The sequence below is a fragment of the Pseudorasbora parva genome, chromosome 17 (assembly GCF_024679245.1).
Source record: "Pseudorasbora parva isolate DD20220531a chromosome 17, ASM2467924v1, whole genome shotgun sequence".
In the NCBI taxonomy this organism is placed as follows: Eukaryota; Metazoa; Chordata; class Actinopteri; order Cypriniformes; family Gobionidae; genus Pseudorasbora; species Pseudorasbora parva.
Window position 1 is genome coordinate 44,357,627 of NC_090188.1, and position 25,000 is coordinate 44,382,626.

The 25,000-nt window shown below is 41.2% G+C and overlaps 3 protein-coding genes and 1 long non-coding RNA gene across 6 annotated transcripts in view; 2 read left to right on the forward strand and 2 right to left on the reverse strand.

Moving 5' to 3' along the window:
- LOC137044944 (uncharacterized) overlaps nt 1-6,880 on the reverse strand; it is a 7,390-nt gene extending 510 nt beyond the window's left edge. Inside the window, exons 1-2 of the long non-coding RNA XR_010898656.1 lie at nt 6,813-6,880; nt 6,675-6,747 (exon numbers count right to left, since the gene is read on the reverse strand). This is a non-coding gene — a long non-coding RNA (uncharacterized lncRNA). The remainder of the gene's footprint in view (nt 1-6,674; nt 6,748-6,812) is intronic.
- chs1 (chitin synthase 1) overlaps nt 1-12,730 on the forward strand; it is a 21,688-nt gene extending 8,958 nt beyond the window's left edge. Inside the window, exons 5-19 of the mRNA XM_067421345.1 lie at nt 86-184; nt 288-464; nt 575-722; nt 803-868; nt 2,117-2,351; nt 4,602-4,802; nt 5,367-5,651; nt 7,149-7,328; nt 7,408-7,939; nt 8,514-8,650; nt 10,293-10,648; nt 11,348-11,458; nt 11,552-11,769; nt 12,268-12,334; nt 12,436-12,730. Coding sequence (XP_067277446.1) covers nt 86-184; nt 288-464; nt 575-722; nt 803-868; nt 2,117-2,351; nt 4,602-4,802; nt 5,367-5,651; nt 7,149-7,328; nt 7,408-7,939; nt 8,514-8,650; nt 10,293-10,648; nt 11,348-11,458; nt 11,552-11,769; nt 12,268-12,334; nt 12,436-12,510 — 2,887 coding nt within the window. The 3' untranslated portion in view covers nt 12,511-12,730. The remainder of the gene's footprint in view (nt 1-85; nt 185-287; nt 465-574; nt 723-802; nt 869-2,116; nt 2,352-4,601; nt 4,803-5,366; nt 5,652-7,148; nt 7,329-7,407; nt 7,940-8,513; nt 8,651-10,292; nt 10,649-11,347; nt 11,459-11,551; nt 11,770-12,267; nt 12,335-12,435) is intronic.
- Nucleotides 12,731-17,057: 4,327 nt separating this feature from the next.
- Nucleotides 17,058-22,639, reverse strand: mpc1 (mitochondrial pyruvate carrier 1). Its single transcript, XM_067421937.1, has 4 exons — nt 22,435-22,639; nt 18,931-19,027; nt 17,382-17,514; nt 17,058-17,294 (listed from the first exon to the last, which is right to left on the reverse strand). The coding sequence occupies exons 1-4, from the start codon at nt 22,507-22,509 to the stop codon at nt 17,267-17,269; spliced, it is 333 nt and encodes a 110-aa protein (XP_067278038.1). The 5' UTR covers nt 22,510-22,639; the 3' UTR covers nt 17,058-17,266.
- A 544-nt stretch (nt 22,640-23,183) lies between these two features.
- The window catches only part of slc30a6 (solute carrier family 30 member 6), an 18,950-nt gene continuing 17,133 nt past the window's right edge, over nt 23,184-25,000 (forward strand). For 2 of the 3 annotated variants that reach the window (XM_067421502.1, XM_067421503.1), the window contains exons 1-2: nt 23,184-23,426; nt 23,501-23,547. In XM_067421502.1, the coding sequence (XP_067277603.1) occupies nt 23,240-23,426; nt 23,501-23,547 (234 nt within the window). In that variant the 5' untranslated portion in view covers nt 23,184-23,239. The remainder of the gene's footprint in view (nt 23,427-23,500; nt 23,548-25,000) is intronic. The other variant, XM_067421504.1, reaches the window with a different exon arrangement.

A 25,000-nucleotide genomic window follows, 5' to 3' on the forward strand; every position in this document is an offset into this window, starting at 1 on the left:
GGAAACAAGAAAAAATAGTAAATAAGCAGAGCCTTTTTTGCAGTGTTACGTAACCGAACTTGTGTTTACTTTCTTTGTCTTGTAGCAGTGACATTGAAGTGGAAAACTGTGTCATTTACCTCTGTGCAACGATGTGGCATGAAACGTATGACGAGATGCTGAAAATCTTGACTTCGATGTTCAGGTATTTAATCTGTGATCCTCGAAACCCCCAGTTGTTCCTATATTATCCCTAAGGCTTTTGCTGCAGTTCTTCATTCAAATGCCTTTAAATGTGTTGGTTTCAGATTGGACAGATACCGAGGTGATCCAAAGGAGGAACACAAGGATGTCTTTGACTTTGAGTGCCATATTTATGTCGACGATGCCTTCATGATGGATAAAGACAAAGAAACGGGCACTGAGAAAAAGCTAGTCAACAGCTATGTTTCTGACCTTGTAAACGTTGTCATGGAGGTGTACAGGTAAGGCAAAGGTTTCCTATCCGTTATCAGCTAATGGTATGTTACTGATATGGACAGACTGATATTTCACAAGCAACTGTAAACCAAATTTCACTGGTTTTGCCTTCAAGGGTGTTTACAAATAAGGAGCCCGATGAGGTTTCTATCATTGAAACGCCATATGGCGGCCGTCTTGTGTTCGTCATGCCAGAGGGAAACATGCTTTATGTCCATTTGAAGGACAAAGCTCTGATTCGAAATAAAAAGAGATGGTCACAGGTGAATGTCAAAGTCTTATGCTTTAGTATGAATAATAATTCAGTCTTTGAATGCTTACCTGAACACGTGTGCATTTTCAGATCATGTACCTGTATTACCTGCTTGGTTGGAAAGGATACAATGTCAAAAACCCTCAGAAAATAACAGTAAGTTTTCATTAAACATTCAGTCAACTTTTTATATCAGTCTGCAAACGTCTGGGGACTGAGGAGACGAGCTGCTCAAGTTTAGGAATAGGAATGTTGTCCATTCTTGTCTAATACAGGCTTCTAGTTGCTCAACTGTCTTAGGTCTTCCTTGTCGCATCTTCCTCTTTATGATGAGCCAAATGTTTTCTAATGGAGAAAGATCTGGACTGCAGGCTGGCCATTTCAGTGCTGGATCCTTCTTCTACGCAGCCATGATGTTGTAATTGATGCAGTGTGTGGTCTGGCATTGTCATGGAGAATGCAAGGTCTTCCCTGAAAGAGACGACTTCTGGATGGAGCATATGTTGCTCTAGAACTTGGATATACCTTTCAGCATTGATGGCCTTTCCAGATGTGTAAGCTGCCCATGCCACACACACTCATGAACCCCAGACCATCAGAGATGCAGCTTCTGAACTGAGCGCTAAGAACAACTTGGTCTGTCCTTGTCCTCCTTAGTCTGGATGACATGGCGACCCAGTTTTTTTTACATGGTTTTCCGGCCTTGAACCTTGAGCACAGAGATTGTTCCAGATTCTCTGAATCTTTGGATGATATTATGCTCTGTAGATGATGATAACTTCAAACTCTGCAATTTTTCTCTGAGAAACTCTTTTCTGATATCGCTCCACTATTGTCCGCCGCAGCATTGGGGGAATTGGTGATCCTCTGCCCATCTTGACTTCTGAGAGACACTGCCACTCTGAGAGGCTCTTTTTATACCCAATCATGTTGCCAATTGACCTAATAAGTTGCAAATTGGTCCTCCAGCTGTTCCTTATGTGTACATTTAACTTTTATGGCCTCTTATTGCTACCTGTCCCAACTTTTTTAGAATGTGTAGCTCTCATGAAATCCAAAATGAGCCAATATTTGTCATGACATTTCAAAATGTATAACTTTCAACATTTGATATGCTATCTGTATTCTACTGTGAATAAATTATATGATTTAATTATACCCATTAAGTTAATGAGATTTGTAAATTATCACATTCCTTTTTTATTCACAATTTGTACAGTGTCCCAACTTTTTTGAAATCGAGTTTGTACATTAAATAAAGGACCCAAGCCATATCTAGAGACCAGAGACACAAGGGCGGGCTCTTTTGACTTGAGCACCCGTGTGGAAACCAGCTTTGAAACCCTCAAACTTCCACATACAGCTGAAGATAACTCTGTTTTCTGACACTGTGTGTTCTTACAGAGACAAAACAACCCATCTCGTGCCAGTCTCATATCATTAGATAGTGAGACTTATTTACTACCTTCTCATGACAACGACAGCAAGAGGAAGCATATATCTGATGACAACACCTATATCATGGCTTTGGATGGAGACACAGACTTCCAGCCCGGCGCTCTGATACTGCTCGTCGACCGTCTGAGAATGTATGACAATGTGGGAGCGGCGTGTGGACGGATCCACCCCACCGGAATGGGTAAATATCATCCGGGTTTAGTAGGGGTGTAACTACACTGGAGTCGCGGTTTGGTGCGTACCTCGGTTTTGGGGTCACGATTCGATACGAGTTCGGGAAAAGCAACAAATCCCCAATGGTAGGTTTCTTATTAGGGCTGGGTAAAAAATATTGATTTCTCGATTTTAATCGATTCTCACTTTTACCGAACAATATTGAATCTTAAATCCCAAGAATCGATTAGTCATCCTGTTTTCAGTTAATGAATGAAATATTGTAGCGTGCCTCCCATCCAGTAAATCACAATCAGTTTTGTGCTTTAAGTCTACTGATATGAAACAAAGTCTCAGATTTGAAATTATGTACAGTAACAGTGCCAAATAAACATGAATGAGCATCTGAAAGTGTAGACAACTTACTGAAATCTGTATCATGTGACATAGAATAGCTCAATCAGTGTTTGAACCGTAAGTAAAACGGCCTAGAAACAATGTCATGTAACGTCACATTTAGCTCAGAAAAACCATATCCAGTGTCCACGAACTCGTTAGTCTGCAAGAAAAATTAACTCTAGAGAGGAGCATTTTGCTTATTATATGCACCACATTACATAGGCTATTCATTGTCATTTTTAATGTTCTTCAATATTTAATGCATGTATGTATGAATAAATCCGGCAAGTTTTTATGACAGCCTCCTTTTAAATGTTTATATTTAAAAAACAAATTAGAGTAGAAATATTATTATGTAATTGTAAAGTTAATATAAAAACTTTATTATTATTTAAAACATCATTTAGTGTAATTTATATACATTTACAGTGTATTATACCAACCTGATATATATCCAAAATTATCAATATTGAATTGAATCTTATCGAAAATCGAAGTGAAAGCTTGTGAATCGAAATTGAGTCGAATTGTGAAAATTGTGTCAATACCCAGCCCTATTTCTTATAATCTGAACTCTTGTTTTGGGTTGATGCATAGATCGTCTCTCTTCTGCTCTTTTTCTTGTTGTGACGATTCGAGACGAATGCATGTCCCTTTACAGCCCTAGGGTTTACAGAGTAAATCAAACAACTCAACAGTAATGGCCATCTTTTGAGCTTTGCTTCTTGGGAAAGTAGTATGTTAAAAACACATATTTTGAATTGCACAACAGAACTGACCAAAGGCTGTGTATGACATAAAGGAAGAAAGAAGAAGCAGCAGACTGGATTATATAGCAGATAACTGCGTGCCATTTTATAGACCTGCTATTCAGATTCTGATCAATATACAAAGTCCATTGACAGAAACCCTTGTTGGAAATTATTGCAGTTTTATATTAACGTCACCATCGAAAAGATAGCTAATCTTAACAAAACATGACAGTCACCGTTTACAATATGATAACATTGCTCATCTATCAGTGGCCTGTTGCTCACAGCTGGTTTCAGTTCAGTTACCCAGGTTAAGTTCGAGATTGAGCAAACTCTGGTTTTTCGGGCTCAAGAAGGTAGATTGGTTTTGATCAGTGTTTATCACCATAGAAACTTACACTACACGGCTAACCTAGTTTTATTCTTGGTTAGAGATCGCAAACCCAAACTGGACCAATCAGCTCAGAGTAAAGATGCAATAAAGCCAATAATGAAAAAACTTTAGAAAAAAAATTGTGCATCTTTTGGTGCTAATTATTTATTATAGGAATTATAATCACTTTAAATTCATATAATATGTTCATATAAATATTATATTAATTGACAAGTAGCCAAATAGTAATATAAATAATACATGCATTCATAATTCAGTTAAACAACGTTTATTAATTTGAGCTCTTTGTCAACCTATAATTATAGGCGTATTTCTTTGATTCACTTCATGCATTGATATAGTCGGATATTATTTCATCTGCCTTCTCAAACTAAAGTGTTTATTCCTGCTTTGTAAACACGTTTAATTTGATGATAATCTTCATAACGATCTCTCAATCTTCAGAAGAGAAGTGAATCAATCGGACGCTGTGATTGGCTGTTTGCCGCACGTGTCACATGTTCAGGTGCTCGCGCTTCAATCGCTAACTCTGGATTAAACCTGAGTTGACAGAGAAAGTTTATACCGAGCTTTGAGAAATGGTTGAACTCGATCTAAACCAGGTTGGTCAACTCTAAACCTGCTCTGAAACTCAGAGTTTGTTCAGCTAGCTTCATGCAACAGAACTCAGAAAGAGATCCCCAGAAGCACACAAGGCCAAATGCAGTGTTTGATGTCCTGCTTGTGGTTTCAGGCCCGATGGTCTGGTATCAGAAGTTCGAGTATGCAGTGGGCCACTGGCTCCAGAAGACGGCGGAGCACGTGTTTGGGTCGGTGCTGTGCAGTCCAGGCTGCTTCAGTCTGTTCAGAGGATCTGCGCTGATGGACGATAACGTCCTGAAACGATACACCACCAAAGCCACCCGAGCCTCGGAGTATGTGCAGTACGATCAAGGTAAACCTGGGGGTTTGGGGGGGAATGAATGGCCGAAAAAAGACAAAACTCTGACATGTATTTTTTGCAGGGCTCTGAACCAGGGCAAGGAATGAAAAAACGGAAACAAACAAAATTTTAACAGAAACAAAAACGAAACCAACTGAACAGAATCATTTATTTGAAATGACCATTAACTGGTTAATATCGTTATTTTCTTTAATATTTTAAATTGTAATGTAATTGCACTACTGATAACACAACACAAGTCAGTGTAGAGCGTAAATTTTAATGCCTCAAGTACATTCTTTCCTCACTGAGGTCTTCAGAGCACAGCAAAAAAAATGCTTTTCTTACTTAGTATTTTTGTCTTGTTTCTAGTAAAAATATCTACAAATTCTTACATTAATAAACATTTAGACAAGTTTTCCCAAAACAAGACAATTACTTTTGCTTGTCTAGTAAATAGTGCTAGTGCACACGAGACAGGACAGGCATGAGACATTTTGTTCTGTTTTTCAGCCCTGGTTTTTTTTATAGTATTGCAGACAGGTACCAGTGCTCATTGTCTCTGGTTGTGTGTAGGTGAGGACCGCTGGCTGTGCACGCTCCTCCTGCAGCAGGGCTGGCGTGTGGAGTATAACGCCGCCTCAGACGCCTACACCAACTCTCCTCAAGAGTTTAAAGAGTTCTACAACCAGAGGCGCCGATGGGGTCCGTCGACTCTGGCCAACACCCTGGATCTGCTCCACAGTGGGGCGGACACGGTCAAGAGGAACTCCTCCATATCCATGCTCTACATCTTATACCAGATTTTCACCGTGGCTTCCTCCATCCTGGGACCTGCTTCTGTTACCCTCATGATTGCAGGTACATTTGCAAAGGCTTTCAGGGATTTTTAGGTATGGTGGTTTAGCTGCCCTTCTGGAAATGTCAGCTAAATCCTCTTCTGATGGGTGCTCAGATCCAGTCCTTGAAGGCCATTGTCCTGCAGAGTTTAGTTCCGACCCTAATCGAGAGTCTGGTTTCTCCCAAGGTTTATTTTTCTCCATCATGCCCTGATGGAGTTTTGGTTCCTTTGGTCGCCTTTGGCTTGGCGTGCTCAGTTGGGGACACTCAAATTTCAACTAAATATCCAAATAAAATTAATTACTAAATTAACTATATCAACTTTATTACTGATCTGCCCACATTGACACTATATGATAACTGAAATCAGCCGATCTGGAGAACTTTACATCCTCTGGAGAACGACTGTACTGCAAAAAATTATCTTCTTATTTAGTTTTTCTTTTTTCTTGTTTCCAGTCCAAATATCTAAAAAAAAAAAAAATCAAGATGCATTTACTAGACGAGTAAAATGACAAGATATTTTTGCTTGTTTTCTTGGGGAAAATATCAAAATGATGTGAGTTTTTGTTTAAAACAGGCAAAATGATCTGCCAATGGGGTGATACAAATAATCCTATTTCTGTTTGGGACGAAAACAAGAAACAAGATTTCAATCAGAAATAAGTTTATTTTTCTCACCCCATTGGCAGATCATTTTGCCTGTTTTAAGCAAAAACTCACTTCATTTAGATTTTATTTTTAAGAAAACAAGGAAAAATATCTTATGTCGCTTTACTGATCTAGTACATTTGCAGTATGTAAAGCTGAAACAAATGCTGTTGCAATATTTTCCTGTTTAACACCGTGAAGCTGCTTTGAAACAATCGTTATATAAATAAAGTTGTCTTGAATAATCAAACACACCTGAACAAGCTAATCGAGGTCTTCAGAGTTCCTCGAAAATTGCAGGAGAGTTTGATCAAGATTTGACATTGGCCCTCCAGGGCTGGATTTGAGGAAGCCTGTTGTAGACCATTTGGTCAACCTGGGTTGGTGTCTTACCTAATCTGGTAGAGACTCAGTTGAGCTGGTTAACCATCTGACCTTCTTGGGCTGCTTTCCTCCAGCGAAGTAACTTTAAAAATATTCAAAGAATCATCATCAGGGTGTCCAACCCCGGTCCTGTACAGTCCAACTTACCTCAACATAGTCTGGTCCAATGGTTTTCAATCCTGGCTGACCCAACACTCTGCACATGTCTCCCTTATATAACACACCTGATTCAGACCATCAGCTCATTAGGAAAGAGCTTCATCAACCAAACTAAGATAAGAGAAACACAAAATGTGCAGAGTGGAGAGGATTGAAAACCACTGGTCTAGTCTGCCTAAGACCTTGATTAGCTGGTTCAGGTGTGTTTAATTGGGGTTTGGGCTGAACTTTGCAGGACAGGATATGTTTTATGATATGCATATTGAAAATATGTTTCAGTATGAAGAGTACAAAATCTGCTAATTGTCTCCTTTTCCATTTTAGGAGCTTTCCAGTTTGTGTTTGGAATTTCAGGCACTCTCTCCATAATAATCGCGGTTATACCTCCGGTTATTTACATGATCATATGTTTTTTGGCCAAACCCAACTTCCAAATCACAATTGCTGCCATTCTCAGTGTCATATATGCCTTCCTGATGACTGCGTCCTTCTTTTCCATTATCGGTAACTATTGTTTGCGATCGTTTAACAGCTTGTTTTGCATTTGAATTGTTTTGGTGTCTCATTAGGCTTCTCATTTTAGGTGACATGGTTATACAACAAACCTTTATAACTCCTACGGGACTCTTCCTGGTGTCCGGTGCGATCCTGTACATGGTGACGGCCATCCTCCATCCTCAAGAGAGCACACTGATCATCTATGGTCTGATGTACTTCATCTGCATTCCCAGTGGATATCTCCTCCTCACCATATACTCTCTTGTCAATATGCACATTGTATCTTGGGGTACTCGAGAAACCAACAAGGGCAAGGAGCAGAAAAAGCAAGTGGGTGTCGTGTGCAATCGCGACTGCAAAATGTGCTGTTGGGATGTGAAAATCCAAGTCACTCAAGAGACCGAAAATCTACTGCTGCAACAAATGCAGCAAGCCGTCAATCCAAACACACTCGCTGCCAAACCCGACGATCCACCGGCTCAGAACGCCCATGAAGAACAGAGCCGCTTAGACAAACCCATCCTGGACCTCAACCAGGAGATCAGCCATAAGAAGGACGAATCCAAAGAGAATCTCAACAAGGAGAACAAGGAAAAAGACTCTGAGTCCGAGAGAAGGTAAAGAATATGAAAATGTGTTTGGTGCTCATTTATCATCACTATAGAGGCTACTGGTGTAATCTACAGAAATATTGAGTCAAAACTTTAACTAACTGATCCAAACATGTCCCCTCCTGGTCTCCGTACAATTGCAGCACTGCAAAAAATGCTTTTCTTACTTTGTATTTTTGTCTTTTTTCTAGTGAACAAATCTAAAAATTCTTACATTAAGAGACTTTTATTAGACAAGTAAAAATTAATGTCTTGTTTTGGGAAGAAATAACTCAAAATTAAGAGTTTTTACTTAAAATAATCCTCTCAGTGGGGTAAGCAAAATAATGTTGTTATCTGTTTGAATTAAGATTATTTTGCTTACCCCACTGGCAGAATATTTTGAGCAAAAACTCTCTTAATTTTGAGTTCTTTTCCCCAAAACAAGACAATTACTTTTGCTTGTCTAGTAAATACTTCTTGTTTTAAGATTTTGTAGATGTTTGGACTAGAAACAACACAAAAATACTAAGTAAGAATAGCATTTTTTTGCAGTGAATACAGAAGAAAAGTTCTTATTGCTTACAATTTAATCTTACAGTGGGAGTTCCAAAAGCTGTGAGAAGAAAGTGGACCAATTCAATGATGACACAGACTATGACGATGACGACGAAGATGATGATGATTATGATTTTGACTACAATGATTTGGAGCCGAGGGAAGTTGTGCCTGAGAGTGGTAAGAGATCTCATCAAAAAGAATCCTACAGATATCTCCCTTTTCTATAGCACAGGGTTTCATTATTTACATAATTACAAACCCAGTTCCAAAAGAGTAGGGACACTGTACAAATTGTGAATAAAAAAGAAATGCAATAATTTACAAATCTGGTTCACTCATATTTTATTCATAATAGAATATAGATAACATCAAATGTCGAAAGTGAGACATTTGGCTCATTTTGGATTTCATGAGAGCTACACATTCTAAAAAAGTTGGGACAGGTCGCAATAAGAGGCCGGAAAAGTTAAATGTTCACATAAGGAACAGCTGGAGGACCAATTTGCAACTTATTAGGTCAATTGGCAACATGATTGGGTATAAAAAGAGCCTCTCAGAGTGGCAGTGTCTCTCAGAAGTCAAGATGGGCAGAGGATCACCAATTCCCCCAATGCTGCGGCGGACAATAGTGGAGCGATATCAGAAAGGAGTTTCTCAGAGAAACACTGCAAAGAGTTTGAAGTTATCATCTACAGTGCATAATATCATCCAAAGATTCAGAGAATCTGGAACAATCTCTGTGTGTAAGGGTCAAGGGTCAAAACCAAACTGGATGCCCGTGATCTTCAGCCCTTAGACGGCACTGCATCACACACAGGAATGATACTGTAATGGAGATCACAACATGGGCTCAGGAATACTTCCAGAAAACATTGGTGAACACAATCCACCGTGCCATTCGCCGTCGCCGGCTAAAACTCTACAGGTCAAAGAAGAAGCCATATCTAAACATGATCCAGAAGCGCAGGCGTTTCCTTTGGGCCAAGGCTCATTTAAAATGGACTGTGGCAAAGTGGAAAACTGTTCTGGGATCGGACGAACCAACATTTGAAGTTCTTTTTGGAAAACTGGGACGCCATGTCATCCGGACTAAAGAGGACAAGGACAACCCAAGCTGTTCTCAGCGCTCAGTTCAGAAGCTGATCTCTGATGGTCTGGGGTTCATGAGTGTGTGTGGCATGGGCAGCTTACACATCTGGAAAGGCACCATCAATGCTGAAAGGTCTATCCAAGTTCTAGAACAACATATGCTCCATCCAGACGTCGTCTCTTTCAGGGAAGACCTTGCATTCTCCAACATGACAATGCCAGACCACACACTGCATCAATTACAACATCATGGCTGCGTAGAAGAAGGATCCGGCACTGAAATGGCCAGCCTGCAGTCCAGATCTTTCACCATTAGAAAACATTTGGCACATCATAAAGAGGAAGATGCGATAAAGAAGACCTAAGACAGTTGAGCAACTAGAAGCCTGTATTAGACAAGAATGGGACAACATTCCTATTCCTAAACTTGAGCAGCTCGTCTCCTCAGTCCCAGACGTTTGCAGACTGATATAAAAAGAAGAGGGGATGACACACAGGGGGAAACATGGCCACGGCACAACTTTGTTGAGATGTGTTGATGCCATAAAATTTAAAATCAACTTGAAATGATACATTTTCTCAGTTTAAATATTTGATATGTCATTTATGTTGTACTCTGAAAAAAATATTGAAATTTGAAACTTCCACATTATTGTACAAATTGTGAATAAAAATAGAATGAAACTTTTTTGGAATCGGGTTTTGTATAAAACAATTCTTATTCTAATAGATTGGGTGGAGCCTGTGAAGAAAGAGTTCCTGAAGAAACTGACTTATGCAAATCTGAAGAGAAACCTTCAGGAGCAGATCAGATACACGCTGAGGAATAAGAACCAGGAGGATCTGTGCGAGGAGCTGGTGCTGATACTCACGGACACGCTGAACGATGAGCTCCGGGATAAAGTGGGTCCGGAGGATGTTCTGACCGAGACCCAGCTGGAGGAACTGCAGTACGCTCTGAATGAAGCCGCAAGGCGTATCGTTAAGTCCAACCGCATCGAGAACGGAGCGCAGAGACTGGAGCGGCGCGTCAAGAGAGGCATCGAGAGAACGCTTGTGGCTCCACAGGTGGAGAAACTATCTGAGGTGAGGTTACGCTTTAAGGCCACAATCACAGTTCTTCTTCCATCTTCGCTTTGGATTACCCTTCCCATCAGCCAGCCAGGACTCTCTTATAGAGCATACAAATTTAAAAATGTTGTAATATATATGATTTTGATCATTACACTGCAAAAAAATGCTCTTCTTATTCAGTATTGTTTTTCTTGTTTCCAGTCCAAAAATTAAAAAAATCTTAAATCAAGATGCATTTACTAGATAAGTAAATGACGATATTTTTGCTTGCTTTCTGGGTAAAAATATCACGATGAAGTGAGTTTTTGCTTCAAAATGATCCGCCAATGGGGTGAGAAAAATAATATTATTTCTGTTTGGGACGGAAACAAGAAACAAGAAATAAGATTATTTTTCTCACCCCATTGGCAGATCATTTTGCCTGTTTTAAGCAAAAACTCACTTCATTTTGATTTTATTTTTAAGAAAACAAGTAATAATATCTTATGTTGTTTTACTGATCTAGTAAATGCATCTTGATTTAATAGTTTTTAGATATTTAGACTAGAAACAAGACAAAATTACTGAGTAAGAAGAGCATTTTTTGCAGTGTATGTTGAGAGTAAAAACCTCTTCCAGATTGACTTTGCCCACACACTCTTATGATTTGCTGAATTTTTTATTGATTTTGTCACGTCTCGTTGCCGTGTCATGTTTTTCCTGTGTTACCAGGATGAAACTGACTTCTGGAATAAACTGTTAGAGCGTTATCTCAAGCCCATTGAAGATGACAAAGCTCATCTCGAGGAAGTGACACGCGAGCTCAAGTCTCTACGAAACAAGGTAAGGTTGGCAAATTAATAGTTCACCTTTTTTCTGGCCCGTAATTTCATATGCTAAATGTGAACTATTCTCTTTTTGTGTGTGTGTGCGCAGGCAGTGTTTTTGTACTTCATAATTAACGTCCTGTGGGTTGTAGCGACGTTCTTCCTTCAGGCCATCGGCGGAGATGTTCTGAGCATCGAGATTCCAAAGTATTATCCCAACAAAACACTGGCCCCAGAGCCCATGAAGGTGGAGCCGCTGAGCCTGATGTTTCTGCTGTCCTTCGCCATTCTGCTCATCGTTCAGTTCTTGGCAATGCTCTACCACAGGTACACCTGAACAACCAGTCCTATATATGGAACTGGATTATTTCAGATGTGAAGCACTTTTATGATGATAGATCCACTTTTATGATGGATAGATGCACTTTTAGGATGGATAGATCCACTTTTAGGATGGATAGATCCACTTTTATGATGATGGATGCACTTTTATGATGATAGATCCACTTTTATGATGGATAGATGCACTTTTAGGATGGATAGATGCACTTTTATGATGGATAAATGCACTTTTATGATGGATAGATGCACTTTTATGATGATAGATCCACTTTTATGATGGATAGATGCACTTTTAGGATGGATAGATCCACTTTTAGGATGGATAGATCCACTTTTATGATGGATAGATGCACTTTTATGATGGATAGATGCACTTATGATGGATAGATGCACTTATGATGGATAGATGCACTTTTAGGATGGATAGATGCACTTTTATGATGGATTATTTGAGAAGTGAAGCCCTGTTGTCTCCCGCTACAGAGTGTACACCCTCATCCATGTGGTGTCGTACAGAGGAACAGAGAAGAGCTACAAAGAAAAGGATGAGGTGAGTAAACACTCTTTAGAGCTGCCCTTTAGCAAGGCTGTATTTCAGATGGATTTGAACTGATAAGTTCACTCTTTTCATAATGGGTCTGTTCTTCACAGGAGGATGAAGATGATGCATTTGTCCTGGGGAATGAAATTCAGAGTAGTCTTGTCATCACCAGCGACGACTTATAAAAGATAAGTCGAAGTGAAGGACTGGTTTCTCATGCATGAAGAAAACAAAGAAGCCAGATTAACACCAAACAATCGGAGCTAGGATTTGTTTACTGTAGAGGTTTGCACTGAATTAAACTCATATTTTATATGTATGCTATGAATGTTTTACCTTTTGATCATTTGCATAGTTTATGTGTTAATGTATTAGTTTGTCAATTATTAAATGTTCTGTAACAGATTGGTCTGGACCTATCTATTTACTGGGAAACACATTTCATTAAAGACATCTCATCTCATGGTAATGCAATAGCTATCTGCTGCATTAATATCACCCAGGCATTGGGATTATCATATCTGCCATTAACCTGCAGTTCTTAAGGACTCTGTCATTATTTACTCACCCTCATGTTGTTCCAAACATCTCTGCATTTCTTTCATGGAACTTCCTTTGTTTTAAGAATCCTGGCCATTTTTTCACATGAAGTGAATTATCTCCATTGTGACAACATAAAACTGTACAAATATCATAACATGTAAATTACATAAGATAATTCTTCTGATGACCTCTGATCGTTTTACTTTTCGCTTTATCGATAAATGGATGGATGTCTAGATAGATAGAACCATAGATGGATGAATGAAAGGAAGGATGGATGGATGATGGATAGAACCATAGATGAATGGATGATAGATAGAACCCTAGTTGGATGGGTGGATGGATCCATAGATGGATATATAGGTGGATGGATGGAAGGATAGATAGAACCATATATGATAGATAGAACCACAGGTGGATGGATAGAAGGATAGATAGAACCATATATGATAGATAGAACCATAGGTAGATGGATGGATGGATAGATAGAACTATAGATGGATGGGGCTATATGCCCCTGGTAGGGCCTCCCAAGGCAAACAGGTCCTTGGTGAGGGGTCAGACTAAGAGCAGTAAGCCCACTATGCCAAACTTAAGAGCAAGGACAGAGACTTCGCCCGGCATGGCGCGGCCGGGGCCCCACCCTGGAGCCAGGCCCGGGCTTGGGGCTCGTATGCGAGCGCCAGGTGGCCGGGCCTTCCCCCACGGGGCCCGGCCGAGCTCAGCCCGAAAGAGCGACGTGGGGCCGCCCCCCATGGGCTCAACACCTGCAGGAGGGATCAAAAGGTGCCGGTGCATAGTGGATCGGGCGACAGTTCAAGGCGAGGCCCCGACAACCCGATCTCTGGACATGGAAACTGGCTCTAGGGACATGGAATGTCACCTCGTTGGCAGTTACCGCTCTGGAGTTGCCCATGGTGAGAGGCGGCGGGCTGGAGTGGGTTTGCTTATATCCCCCAGCTCAGCCGACATGTGTTGGAGTTTACCCCAGTGAACCAGAGGGTCGCTTCCCTGCGCCTTTGAGTCGGGGATAGGTCTCTCACGGTCATTTGTGCCTACTGGGCGAAGGCAGTGCTGAGAACCCGGCCCTCTTGGGGTCTCTGGGAGGGGTGCTGGAAAGTGCACCGAAAGGAGACTCCTTCATTCTACTGAGGAACTTCAATGCCCACGTGGGCAGTGACAAAGTCACCTGGAGATGCGTGATTGGGAGGAAAGGCCCCCCTGATCTGAACCCGAGTGGTGTTCTGTTATTGGACTTCTGTGCTAACCATGGCTTGTCCATAACGAACACCATGTTCAAGCATAAGGGTGTCTATCAGTGCACATGGCACCAGGACACCCTAGGCCGAAGGTCGATGATCGACTTTGTGGGCGTCCCATCTGACCTCCGGCCGTATGTCTTGGACACTCGGGTGAAGAAAGGGGCGGAGCTGTCAACCGATCACTACCTGGTAGTGAGTTGGATCTGATGGCGGGGGAGGAAGCTGGACAGACTCAGCAGACCCAAACGTACTGTGAGGGTCTGTTGGGAACGTTCGGCTGAACCCCCTGTCAGAGAGATCTTCAACTTCCACCTCCGGCAGAGCTTCGACCGGATCCCGAGGGAGTCTGGAGATATTAAGTCCGAATGGACCATGTTCTCCACCTCCATTGTCGACGGTGGTGCCTGTCGAGGCGGCAAGCCCCGAACCCGGTGGTGGACACCGGAAGTAAGGAATGCCGTCAAGCTGAAGAAGGAGTCCTATCAGGCCTGGCTGGCTTGGGGGGCTCCTGAGGCAGCTGACAGGTACCAGCAGCCCAAGCGGACAGCAAGTTAGTTGTGGAGGCAAAAACTCAGGCCTGGGAGGAGTTCGGTGAGGCCATGGAGAAAGACTATCGGTTGGCCATGAAGAGATGGGGAAGCGACGCCTCAGGAGGGGGAAGCAATGCCCTACCAACACTGTCCTCAGTGGAAATGGGCAGCTGCTGACCTCAACTGGGGATATTGTTGGATGGTGGAAGGAATACTTCGAGGATCTCCTTAATCCCACCGACATGTCTTTCTTTGAGGAAGCAGTGGCTGAGGGCTCGGATGGGGACTCGTCCATCACCCAGGCTGAAGTCATCGAGGTAGTTAATAAGCATCTCAGTGACAAGGTGCCGGGGTGGATGAGATACGCCCTGAGTACCTTAAGTCTCTGGATGTTGTGAGGCTGTCTTGGCTGACGCACCTCTACAGCGTTGCAAGGCGGTTGGGGACAGTACCTATGGACTGGCAGACCGGGGTGGTGGTCCCTCTTTTCAAGAAGGGGGACGGAGAGTGTGTTCCAACTACAGGGGGATCACTTCTCAGCCTCCCTGGGAGAGTCTATGCCAGGGTACTGGAGAGGAGAATTCGGCCGATAGTGGAAACTCGGATTCAGGAGGAACAGTGTGGTTTTCGTCCCGGTCGTGGAACACTGTACCAGCTCTATATCCTTTCCAGGTTGCTGGAGGGTTCATGGGAGTTTGCCCAACCAATCCACATGTGCTTTGTGGATTTGGAGAAGGCATACGACTGTGTTCCTCGTGGCACCCTGTCGAGGGTGCTCTGGGAGTATGGGGTCTGGGGCCCCTTGCTTAGGTCCCTTTACGACCAGAGCAGGAGCTCGGTTCGCATTGCTGGCAGTAAGTCAAATTTGTTCCCAATGCATGTTGGTCTCCAGCAGGGCTGCCCCTTTTCATCGGTTCTGTACATAATTTTTATGGACAGACTTTCTAGACGCAGCCAAGGGCCGGAGAGTGTCCGGTTTGGGGACCACGCGATTTCGTCACTGCTCTTTGCAGATGATGTTGTCATGTTGGCAACCTCAGTTGGTACTCTCACCCATGGTCATGAGCTGTGGGTCATGACCGAAAGGACAAGATCCCGGATACAGGCGGCTGAAATGAGCTTTCTCCGCAGGGTGGCTGGGCGCTCCCTTAGAGATAGGGTGAGAAGCTCAGTCACTCTGGAGGAGCTCAGAGAAGAGCCGTTGCTCCACCACACCGAGAGGACCCAGCTGAGGTGGCTCGGGCATCTATTTCAGATGCCTCCTGGATGCCTTCCCAGGGAGGTGTTCCGGGCATGTCCCACCGGGAGGAGGCCCCGGGAAGACCCAGGACACGCTGGAGGGATTATGTCTCCCGGCTGGCCTGGGAACGCCTCGGGGTCATATATATCATATAGAACCATAGGTAAATGGATGGAAGGATAGATAGAACAATAGATGGATGGATGATAGATAGAACTATAGGTGGATGGAAGGATAGATAAAACCATATATGATAGATAAGCCATATATAGATAGATGGAAGGATAGATAGATAGAACCATAGATGGATGGATGATAAATAGAACCATAGGTGGATGGATGGATGGAACCATAGATGGATATATAGGTGGATGGGTGGAAAATAAATAGAGAGAACCATAGGTGGATGGATGGAAGGATAGATAGAACCATATATGATAGATAGAACCATAGGTAGATGGATGGAAGGATAGAACTATAGATGGATGGATGATAGATAGAACCATAGGTGGATGGATGGAACCATAGATGGATTAAAGGATAGATAGAACCATAGATGGAAAGATAGATAGAACCATAGGGGATGGATAGATAGAACCATAGGTAGATGGATGGAAAGATAGATAGAACCATAGATGGATGGATGGATAGAACCATAGGTAGATGGATGGAAAGATAGATAGAACCATAAGGGATGGATGGATAGAACCATAGGTAGATGGATGGAAAGATAGATAGAACCATAGGGGGTTGGATAGATAGAACCATAGGTAGATAGATGGAAGGATAGATAGAACCATAGATGGAAGGATGGATAAAACCACAGGGAATGGATTGATAGAACCATAGATGGATGGATGGATGGAAGGACAGATAGAACCATATATGATAGATAGAATCATAGGTAGATGGATGGAATGATAGATAGAACCATAGATGGGTGGATGGATAGAACCATAGGTAGATGGATGGAACGATAGATAGAACCATAGGAAGATGGAAGGAACGATAGCTAGAACCATAGGGGATGGATAGATAGAACCATAGGTAGATGGATGGGAAGGATGGATAGAACCATAGGTAGATGGATGGGAAGATAGATAGAACCATAGAACCATGGATGGATGGATGGATGGAGTCAAATCAGCAGAAGCAAATTTTGATGTTATTAGATTTTTTTATTTTCTCTATTTATTTGAACACACTGATTGCATGATTTATGGAAATAAATTATTAAAATTTCTACATTCCACACAAACCAGAACCTACAGCCGGTGTAAGGCGTAATGTTATACATGAGTAACAGAGAGAAACCATGAGTGATTATTAAAACGGACCCGCTGATCTCCTGACGCCTGAGCCTTCATCATTTGGCACTCGCCTTCTTCTCCATGCTGAGGAAGAGGAAGAGCGTTACAGTGAGAACATCAGTGATGAAGATGATGAAGGTTATGAATATGATGATGAAGGTTATGGTGTACTTGTATTTGATGAGTCTGCTGCCCTGGATGAGCTGAGCCGCCTCATTGGTCAGATGGCAGGCGAACAGCAGCCAGTTTCTGGGCTGGACCTTGTAGGCGAAGCGCATGAAGAGCAGCGAATAACAGGTGAGAGCTGGAGAAACAGAGCGAGAGGTGACCTCTGACCTCACCAAATATGGATGTCAACAAATATTCTAAATTCGAATATATATATATATATATATATATATATATATATATATATATATATATATATATATATATATATATATATATATATATATATAAAATAAAAAAAACAAATTTCGAAGGTGAAAATTAATATTCAAATTTAAAAATAAAATAAAAAACTGTGGAAAAAAAGAAATCGCCCGCGGTAGTGGAGACATATCCAGCAGACAGTTGAAAATCGTGATAAATCACTGACGGTTTAAATGATAATTAAACTTTAAACGATATTACTAACCGTCAGTACGTTATCGTGGTTGATCGTGAAACCGTTGATCGTTTCATCCCTAATCTGACTACAGTCAGACTTATAAAATCCACAAAACTGCCATGATCGCTGCGGCTCATGTTCAGGGTCGACCCCCAAACTCGATACTGTTCCACGATTGGCTGTTAGCGTGTCACTCCCTATGTTGCTAGGTTACCAGAGAGCGAGTGCCTTTCTTCATGCAACCAAACTTGCTTCGCAACCTCTGGTTTCTTCTGGCAAAAAAAAAATCAAACGTTTTATTGAAAGCATTTTTTAATCGATAACGTGTCTATCGTGATTAATATCGTTATCGTGTTATCGCACAGCCCTACTGTAGGACCTCTCAGGACTTTAACCCTCCATAATCTAAAGCCATGTCTGGAAGTACGTTAGATTTTGGTCGGTAGGAGGTAAAATTATTGAGCCGCGAGATATATGCAAGCTATGTACGATACAGTTAGCATACCATGCCTCATTATTTAACGTTAAACAGAAGCATCACTAAAGTGTGGGCTACTGTACTGACTGAGGAGATATCGCAGGAGTAAAGGATAAATGCACTGCTAACACTGGTGTGATTATTCACCGCTTCACGTCCAGGAAAAGCAAGTTTAGCACAGCAGAGCTCGCTCAGAGCGCTCAATATGCTGTAAAACTTACATTAATATTAATAATATTAGTTTCAATCACTGAATGAAGCCTGCTATATTTGGGACAAGAGTCGCGAGTCTCGCTACCTTAAATTGCTTGCATAAAACTCTTGATCAGCCCTCAAAGTTTGTTCATTTAAACCGTTATCCGCAGAGACCATTAGTTGATGTACTTGTTTTGTGTTAGTTATACGTTGTCAAATATGTTTAAACTCAAATAGACTAGCTATACAAGTAGTTATTTCTCTTTGTATTAATTTGTCCTGTTATTAACACAACGCGCAACCAGATGTACGAATAGTTTGAACATTTGTGTTTTTTAGAGGGAATATTCGAATGTTTCTTTTGGGCAATTTTGACAGTCCTACCTCTCACTCACACACACACACACACACACACACTCACACACACACACACTTACCGAAGGTCATCCTGCCGCTGATGATCTCGGGACTCTTCTTCATGTCACTGATGGCGGCGATGGGCAGGCCCCAGTTGGCCACCGGACCCCAGAAGTGCTGAAAGAACACACACACACACACACACAGCTAGAACCGGCGTACACACACACACACACACAGCAGGACGGGATCATGAGGTGGAGACTCACCGTGCTGAGGGGAAGATCCCACGGGAACAGCCGATCCATCCGGAACAGCACAAGATAAAACAAGACAACAGATTCCAGATCAGCGATACACAAGCCTTTTAGCGATCATTTTATGGCTCTTTTATTGTGGGGATGTAAAAACATAAATGGCGATTCTGCCTAATGTGATTTTTAATCTTCATAAGGCTCTGATTTCATTAATAAACGTGAGCGCATCACGTCTCAGAGACTGAAGGTGGCGCTGTTGTGCGTTCAGGCTCACACACATTTACACCACGCCACATGTATGACAGCTGTCCGTCAATCATCCACTGACAGCTGTAGGTCACGTGACTGTATGAAATATATTCATGAACCGACAATAGGCAGAGTATGAAGTATCGAGTCAGTGTTTACAAGTGTGTGTAAGGAGGACCATACACACATATTCAGACGTCTTTGTGTCAGTTTATCGTTTAAAACGTTTTAAACACTGACTCGTCAAACGGGACCTTTTCAACGCCACGAACGCGCCTCACAGAACAGAGCAAGGCCAGCATTTGTGCTTATAAAACTTAAACTTCATTATTTAGTGTTTAAATGACGATGGTTTGTCTAGATTAGACCCTTATTCATCGTCTAACCCTCTGAAGCTGCACTGAAACTCTCATTAGGCCCTTGAGCCGTTTGAGGCCCACTGAAGTCCATTATGTGGAGAAACATCCTGGAATGTTTTCATCAAAAACCTTCATTTTGTTTCCACTGAAGAAAGAAAGACATGGGGTGAGGAAACCATCAGCTAAAGTTTATTAAAAAGTCAACTAATGCTTAAGACACAGCAGTGAGAAGAAGTAATGTGCACACGTGACAATGTTTACTTTATTAAACTTGACCAAAACCGCACTAGGAAAGAGTCGTGTAACCCAGCATTACTTGTGGCATTAGAACAGAATATACGGCAGAACATGCACACAGCTAAACTAACCATCTCCTAAACATTTTCAATTAGTCTCATGAACAGCTTTATTAAACATCGATCTTTATTTTCATTATTAAATGAAAAACTGAAAATGAAATAAAGCAACTGATTTAGACGCACAAACTGTGCCCACGGCTTTTTTTGCCGCGCACACACACTTGTGAATTATTTACATTAAATACATTGTAATAATTAGAGTGTTTGCCGTGGCTGAGTTGACATTTCTGCCTTTATAACTGGGGGGATTATAATCTCAGATTAATAATAATCACACACACACAAATAAAAATGTTTAAATGTAATATATTTTTCTCCTGGTCCTTATTTTAAATAGGTCATAAAAATATCAATAATTATCGATATGGAAATGCAGCACTTATATCGTGATGCCGTTTTCCGCCGTATCACTCAGCGCTATAGCACAGCGCCTATACATGCGTTTAAAACATTTCAACTTCTGCCGAGAGCAACGCACCACAATTCAGGGTTACACTTTATTTCGATAGTCCACTTTAAACATTCTACTAGCTATAAGTAACTTTGCATCTACACGTCAGCTAACTCTCATTAGAGTATTAGTAGACTGTCAGTGGACTGCTAGGTTACGGTTAGGTGTTCGGGTTAGTAGAATAAGTTGAATTGTAGTTGCCAAGTTGCTTATAATCAGTAGGATGTCTGTTGGGGGACCAATAATATAAAGTTTTAGTAAATATTAATCAGACAGTCTGCAAATACTCTAATGACAGTTAGTTGACATGCAGTTACAAAATACTTATAGTCAGTAGAATGTCTAAAGTGGACTATCAAAATAAAGTGTTAGCAATAATCTTGTTTTCTGTTTGAATTAAGATTATTTTTCTCACCCCATTGGCAGATTATTTATCTTATTTTAAGCAAAAATTCTTAATTGTGAGTTATTTTTTCCCCAAAACAAGACAATCAATTTTACTTGTCTAGTAAATGTTTCTTAATGTAAGAATTTTTTTGAGAAACAAGACAAAAATACTAAATAAGAAAAGCATTTTTTGCTGTGCACTTTTTATGGCCCATCACATATTTTAGTGATCATCATAAATTAGGTAAATCGAAAGATTAAACGCTCAAAATTCATCTTTAAATGTAATTATTGACCTTTTGTGTGTGTGTGTGTGTGTGTGTGTGTGTGTGTGTGTGTGTGTGTGTGTGTGTGTGTGTGTGTGTTATAACCTTCACATTTGGAGTTTTGGACACATAGGTTAGACATTCGGCTTTGATTTTCTGCCAATTTTAAAGTCCAAAGTAGATTATTCGATTTTAACGAACCGATATTGATTGATAAATCTAAATAATTGATTAGTCCTGTTTTCAGTGGATGAGCGGAACGTTCCAGCGCCTCCACTCCGATAAATCTCAACACTCTGGGCTTTGTTACAACGTCTCAGATTTCCAATGACGTCCATTTTGTTTAGAATTACTCAATCAGTGTTTCGGAGAGACGTCAGTAAAACAGCTTATTAAACAATGTCACGTCACTTTTACCTCAGAAAAAACATATCCAGGTCCATAAACGCAGCCAGCAAGAAAAATAAGGAGCATTTTGCTAAATATATGCACCATATTTCATATTCATTATAATAGTCTCCAATAATTAATGCATGTTTGAATAAATCTGGCACGTTTTTATGACAGCCACCATTTAATTATTATTATTTTATTTTTTTAAATGATTGAAGTGGAAATGATTATGAAATTGTAAAGTTAATAGTATAATGTTATTATTTAAAAATAAATCACATCCTTGATGTGTTTGTAAACAAATCAATTAATTTGCACCTTCAATATCCACGAATGAAATTTGTGTCCATGCCCAGCCCTAGAAATATATACATATATATTTGCTTTCCTGAAAACTTCTATCGCTTTATGTCTTCTGTCTCTTTAACACAGTTGATGTATAATCATGAGGCGGTTACACAGGTCAGTGTTTATTGTGTAACATCAGGAGTCCATAAGGACACATTCCTGGCGGCAAACCTCCACAATGGAGATCTAGAGGCGGTGTAAATATGCAGAGAGTGGCGTGGGACAACAACAATGACCTACGGGTTCAAAATAAAGTTAAAGTTATAACATGAGCAGTGTTGAACTCTGGACCTGTTATTATTGTTCTGACGCAGATCTGTCGCCACCTGCAGGCCATCAGCGGAACTGCAGCTCGTGCCCTTCAGGCAATAACCCGCAGATTTCGGTTTATTACCCCGCGCGTGTGCGTGTGTATCTGTGTGTGCGTGTGCGTGTGCGTGTGCGTGTGCGTGTGTGTGTGTGTGTGTGTGTGTGTGTGTGTGTGTGTTCTCCTCAGTGTGATGATAAACGCAGACTGACCTCATGAGGTACTCCCTGAACTCTTTACTGCGGAGATGATCCACGGCTTTACGCGCTAGAGTCCCAGCCATCGTCAAAAGGCGAATTATACAGTTATTACGATATAAACTCGGGTCGTGTAGAAGTAAACACTGCGCGCGTTCCTGCAGCTACTGATGTGAACTAGAGGACAGAGTCACGCAGGCGCGATACTGCGGTGATGACGCAATTTCCGGGGTCCTGTCAAATTTAAAGGGCTAGTTCACCCAAAAAATTAAAATGACTTTATGAGTTCCTCTCCCTCAGCTCATCCTAGATGTGTGTGATATTCCTCTTTCGGACGAGTACAGTCAGAAATATTAATAAATGTCCTGTCTCTGTGTCCTGTGGAACGCCACTTAGCGTAAGATTTATATTGTACTCTATATTAAAGTTATAAATATGGATATTTTTTTACACAGCATAGCACTTTTATGATGGACAGATGCACTTTTATGATGGACAGATGCACTTTTATGATGATAGAGGCAGTTGTATGATGGATGGATGCACTTTTATGAAGTTCAAAACAGCCATATCCGGGAAGAGCCAGGATATTTATTAATATAACTCTGATTGTGTTCGTCTGAAAGATGAATTTCATACACACCTAGGACGGCTTGAGGGAGAGTAAATCATGGGATACTTTAAATGTTTATCTGAACTATCCCTTTAACGGAAAAAAATAAAATCATAATAATAGCGAGCAGCGCTGTCATTGGCTGTCGTGCAGCACGTGATCAAGTCATGACGTAGGACGTCAGACGTTCAGCGGAAGTGAAGATGGCGCTGGACGGCTCGTCCACGTCTGTTATGGCTCATAATAACCCATATCACAGTCATGTTTCTGATTATTACAGCAGAAAGCTGAGCAATAAACCCGATGTGGTTCCGTCTGGAGTCACCGAGAGGAAAGTGTCGCCCTCGGATAAGCCTGATATGGTGGTGTTGGACGTGGTCACGGACTCAGGTGAGTTTCTGTCGCGGTGTATTACCTCAGACTCATTATTAATATCAGTAAGTGTGTGTGATATTCACCTGCAGATGCTCCAGTGCACAGGAAGAAGCTCGAGACGGACACATATGTGCTGGTGAGACTCATATAGCAACACTTTATGTGTGTTTTTATTTGTTTTTTTTGTTTTTTATTTATTTATATGCCATAACCAGAACAATACAATGAGACATATTCATTCAAAGCAAAAATACAGAGTAAATAAAGAAAAATAAAATAAAAAACAGTGCCAGATGGCAAGAATACAATTATAAAATGACAAATTATACATCATACCTGCTCGCTATGCTATGAGTTCTGATTGTCTTTGCAATTACACAAAATTGAACAATAAAGCTCAAATTCATTTTTAAAACAAGAAAAGTTAGGTTTGGAGTCCGAGCATTTCATTTTATGAATGTGAAAATTTCCCATTTATATTAATAATTGTATGAACTGAAGTTTGCCTTAACTTTCTCAATCCGATAATCATTTAAGTATATTAATATGTCAAAAATCTACTCCGCTGCAAATCAGCGTTCAATTGTTTCTTCATTAAACGCTCCACATCAGTCCAAAATATGTTTGGACATATGCAATGGAAAACACTTTGTGTCCGTCATGATGTGAAGCTCATTATTACGTCACGCATTATTGTAAAGGATGTTAATGTGAGTGAGTTTGTGGTATTTGGGGTCAGTGAGATGTTCTTCTGCTCATTAATCTGATCATAACTCAGGAAAGCAGTGAAGTATTCCTCCAGTGTAGATCATCAGGCCCGTATTTATCAAGCTTCTCAAAGTGCTGTTTTAGTCTTAAGTGCTGAGAATGTGCATGACATTTACTCCTACTTTCAAACTTCAGTATAAAGGAAGGTTATGAAATGTCTTGAAGCTAGAATCCCTCTTCCTCTGGCAGTTATTTAAGAGCTCGAGCGGTCTCTCAGGGGTCAGGAGTGGCCAGTAGGGGCGCTGAGGAGGCAGAGACGAATCTTTCAGGAGAGGGAGGATGTGTTCGACATGTTTGATGACGAGTTAATCAAACGGTATCGCTCGGACAGAGCAGGCATCCTCTTTTCCAGCACTGGTTAATGTTGGGCTTTATTAATAATAACCCCTGTTTGAGTAACTCAGCAGCAGTAGCGATCGCTGCTTCCTCTGGCGGTTTCCTTCTGGAGTCCATGATGGCTGATTATATCATGAAGTCTAGCCTATAGGCAGGCCAGTTAACAGCACACCAGCCTAAAGGTCCCGTTCTTCGCGATTCCATCTTTCAAACTTTAGTTAGTGTGTAATGTTGCTGTTAGAGCATCAATAATACCTGTAAAACTATAAAGCTCAAAGTTCAATGCCAAGCGAGATATTTTATTTAACAGAAGTTCCCTTTCAAAGCCGACAGCGAGCGGCCGGTTTGGACTACAGCGCTGCACTTCCTGCTGTGATGACGTCACTAGAGCCGTTTGTTGGCTCCGCCCACAAGAACACGCAAAATAGGGGGCGTGGTCTCGTTGCTCTCCCGCATGGAGAAGAGCGCATTCAGCGCTTGCATCG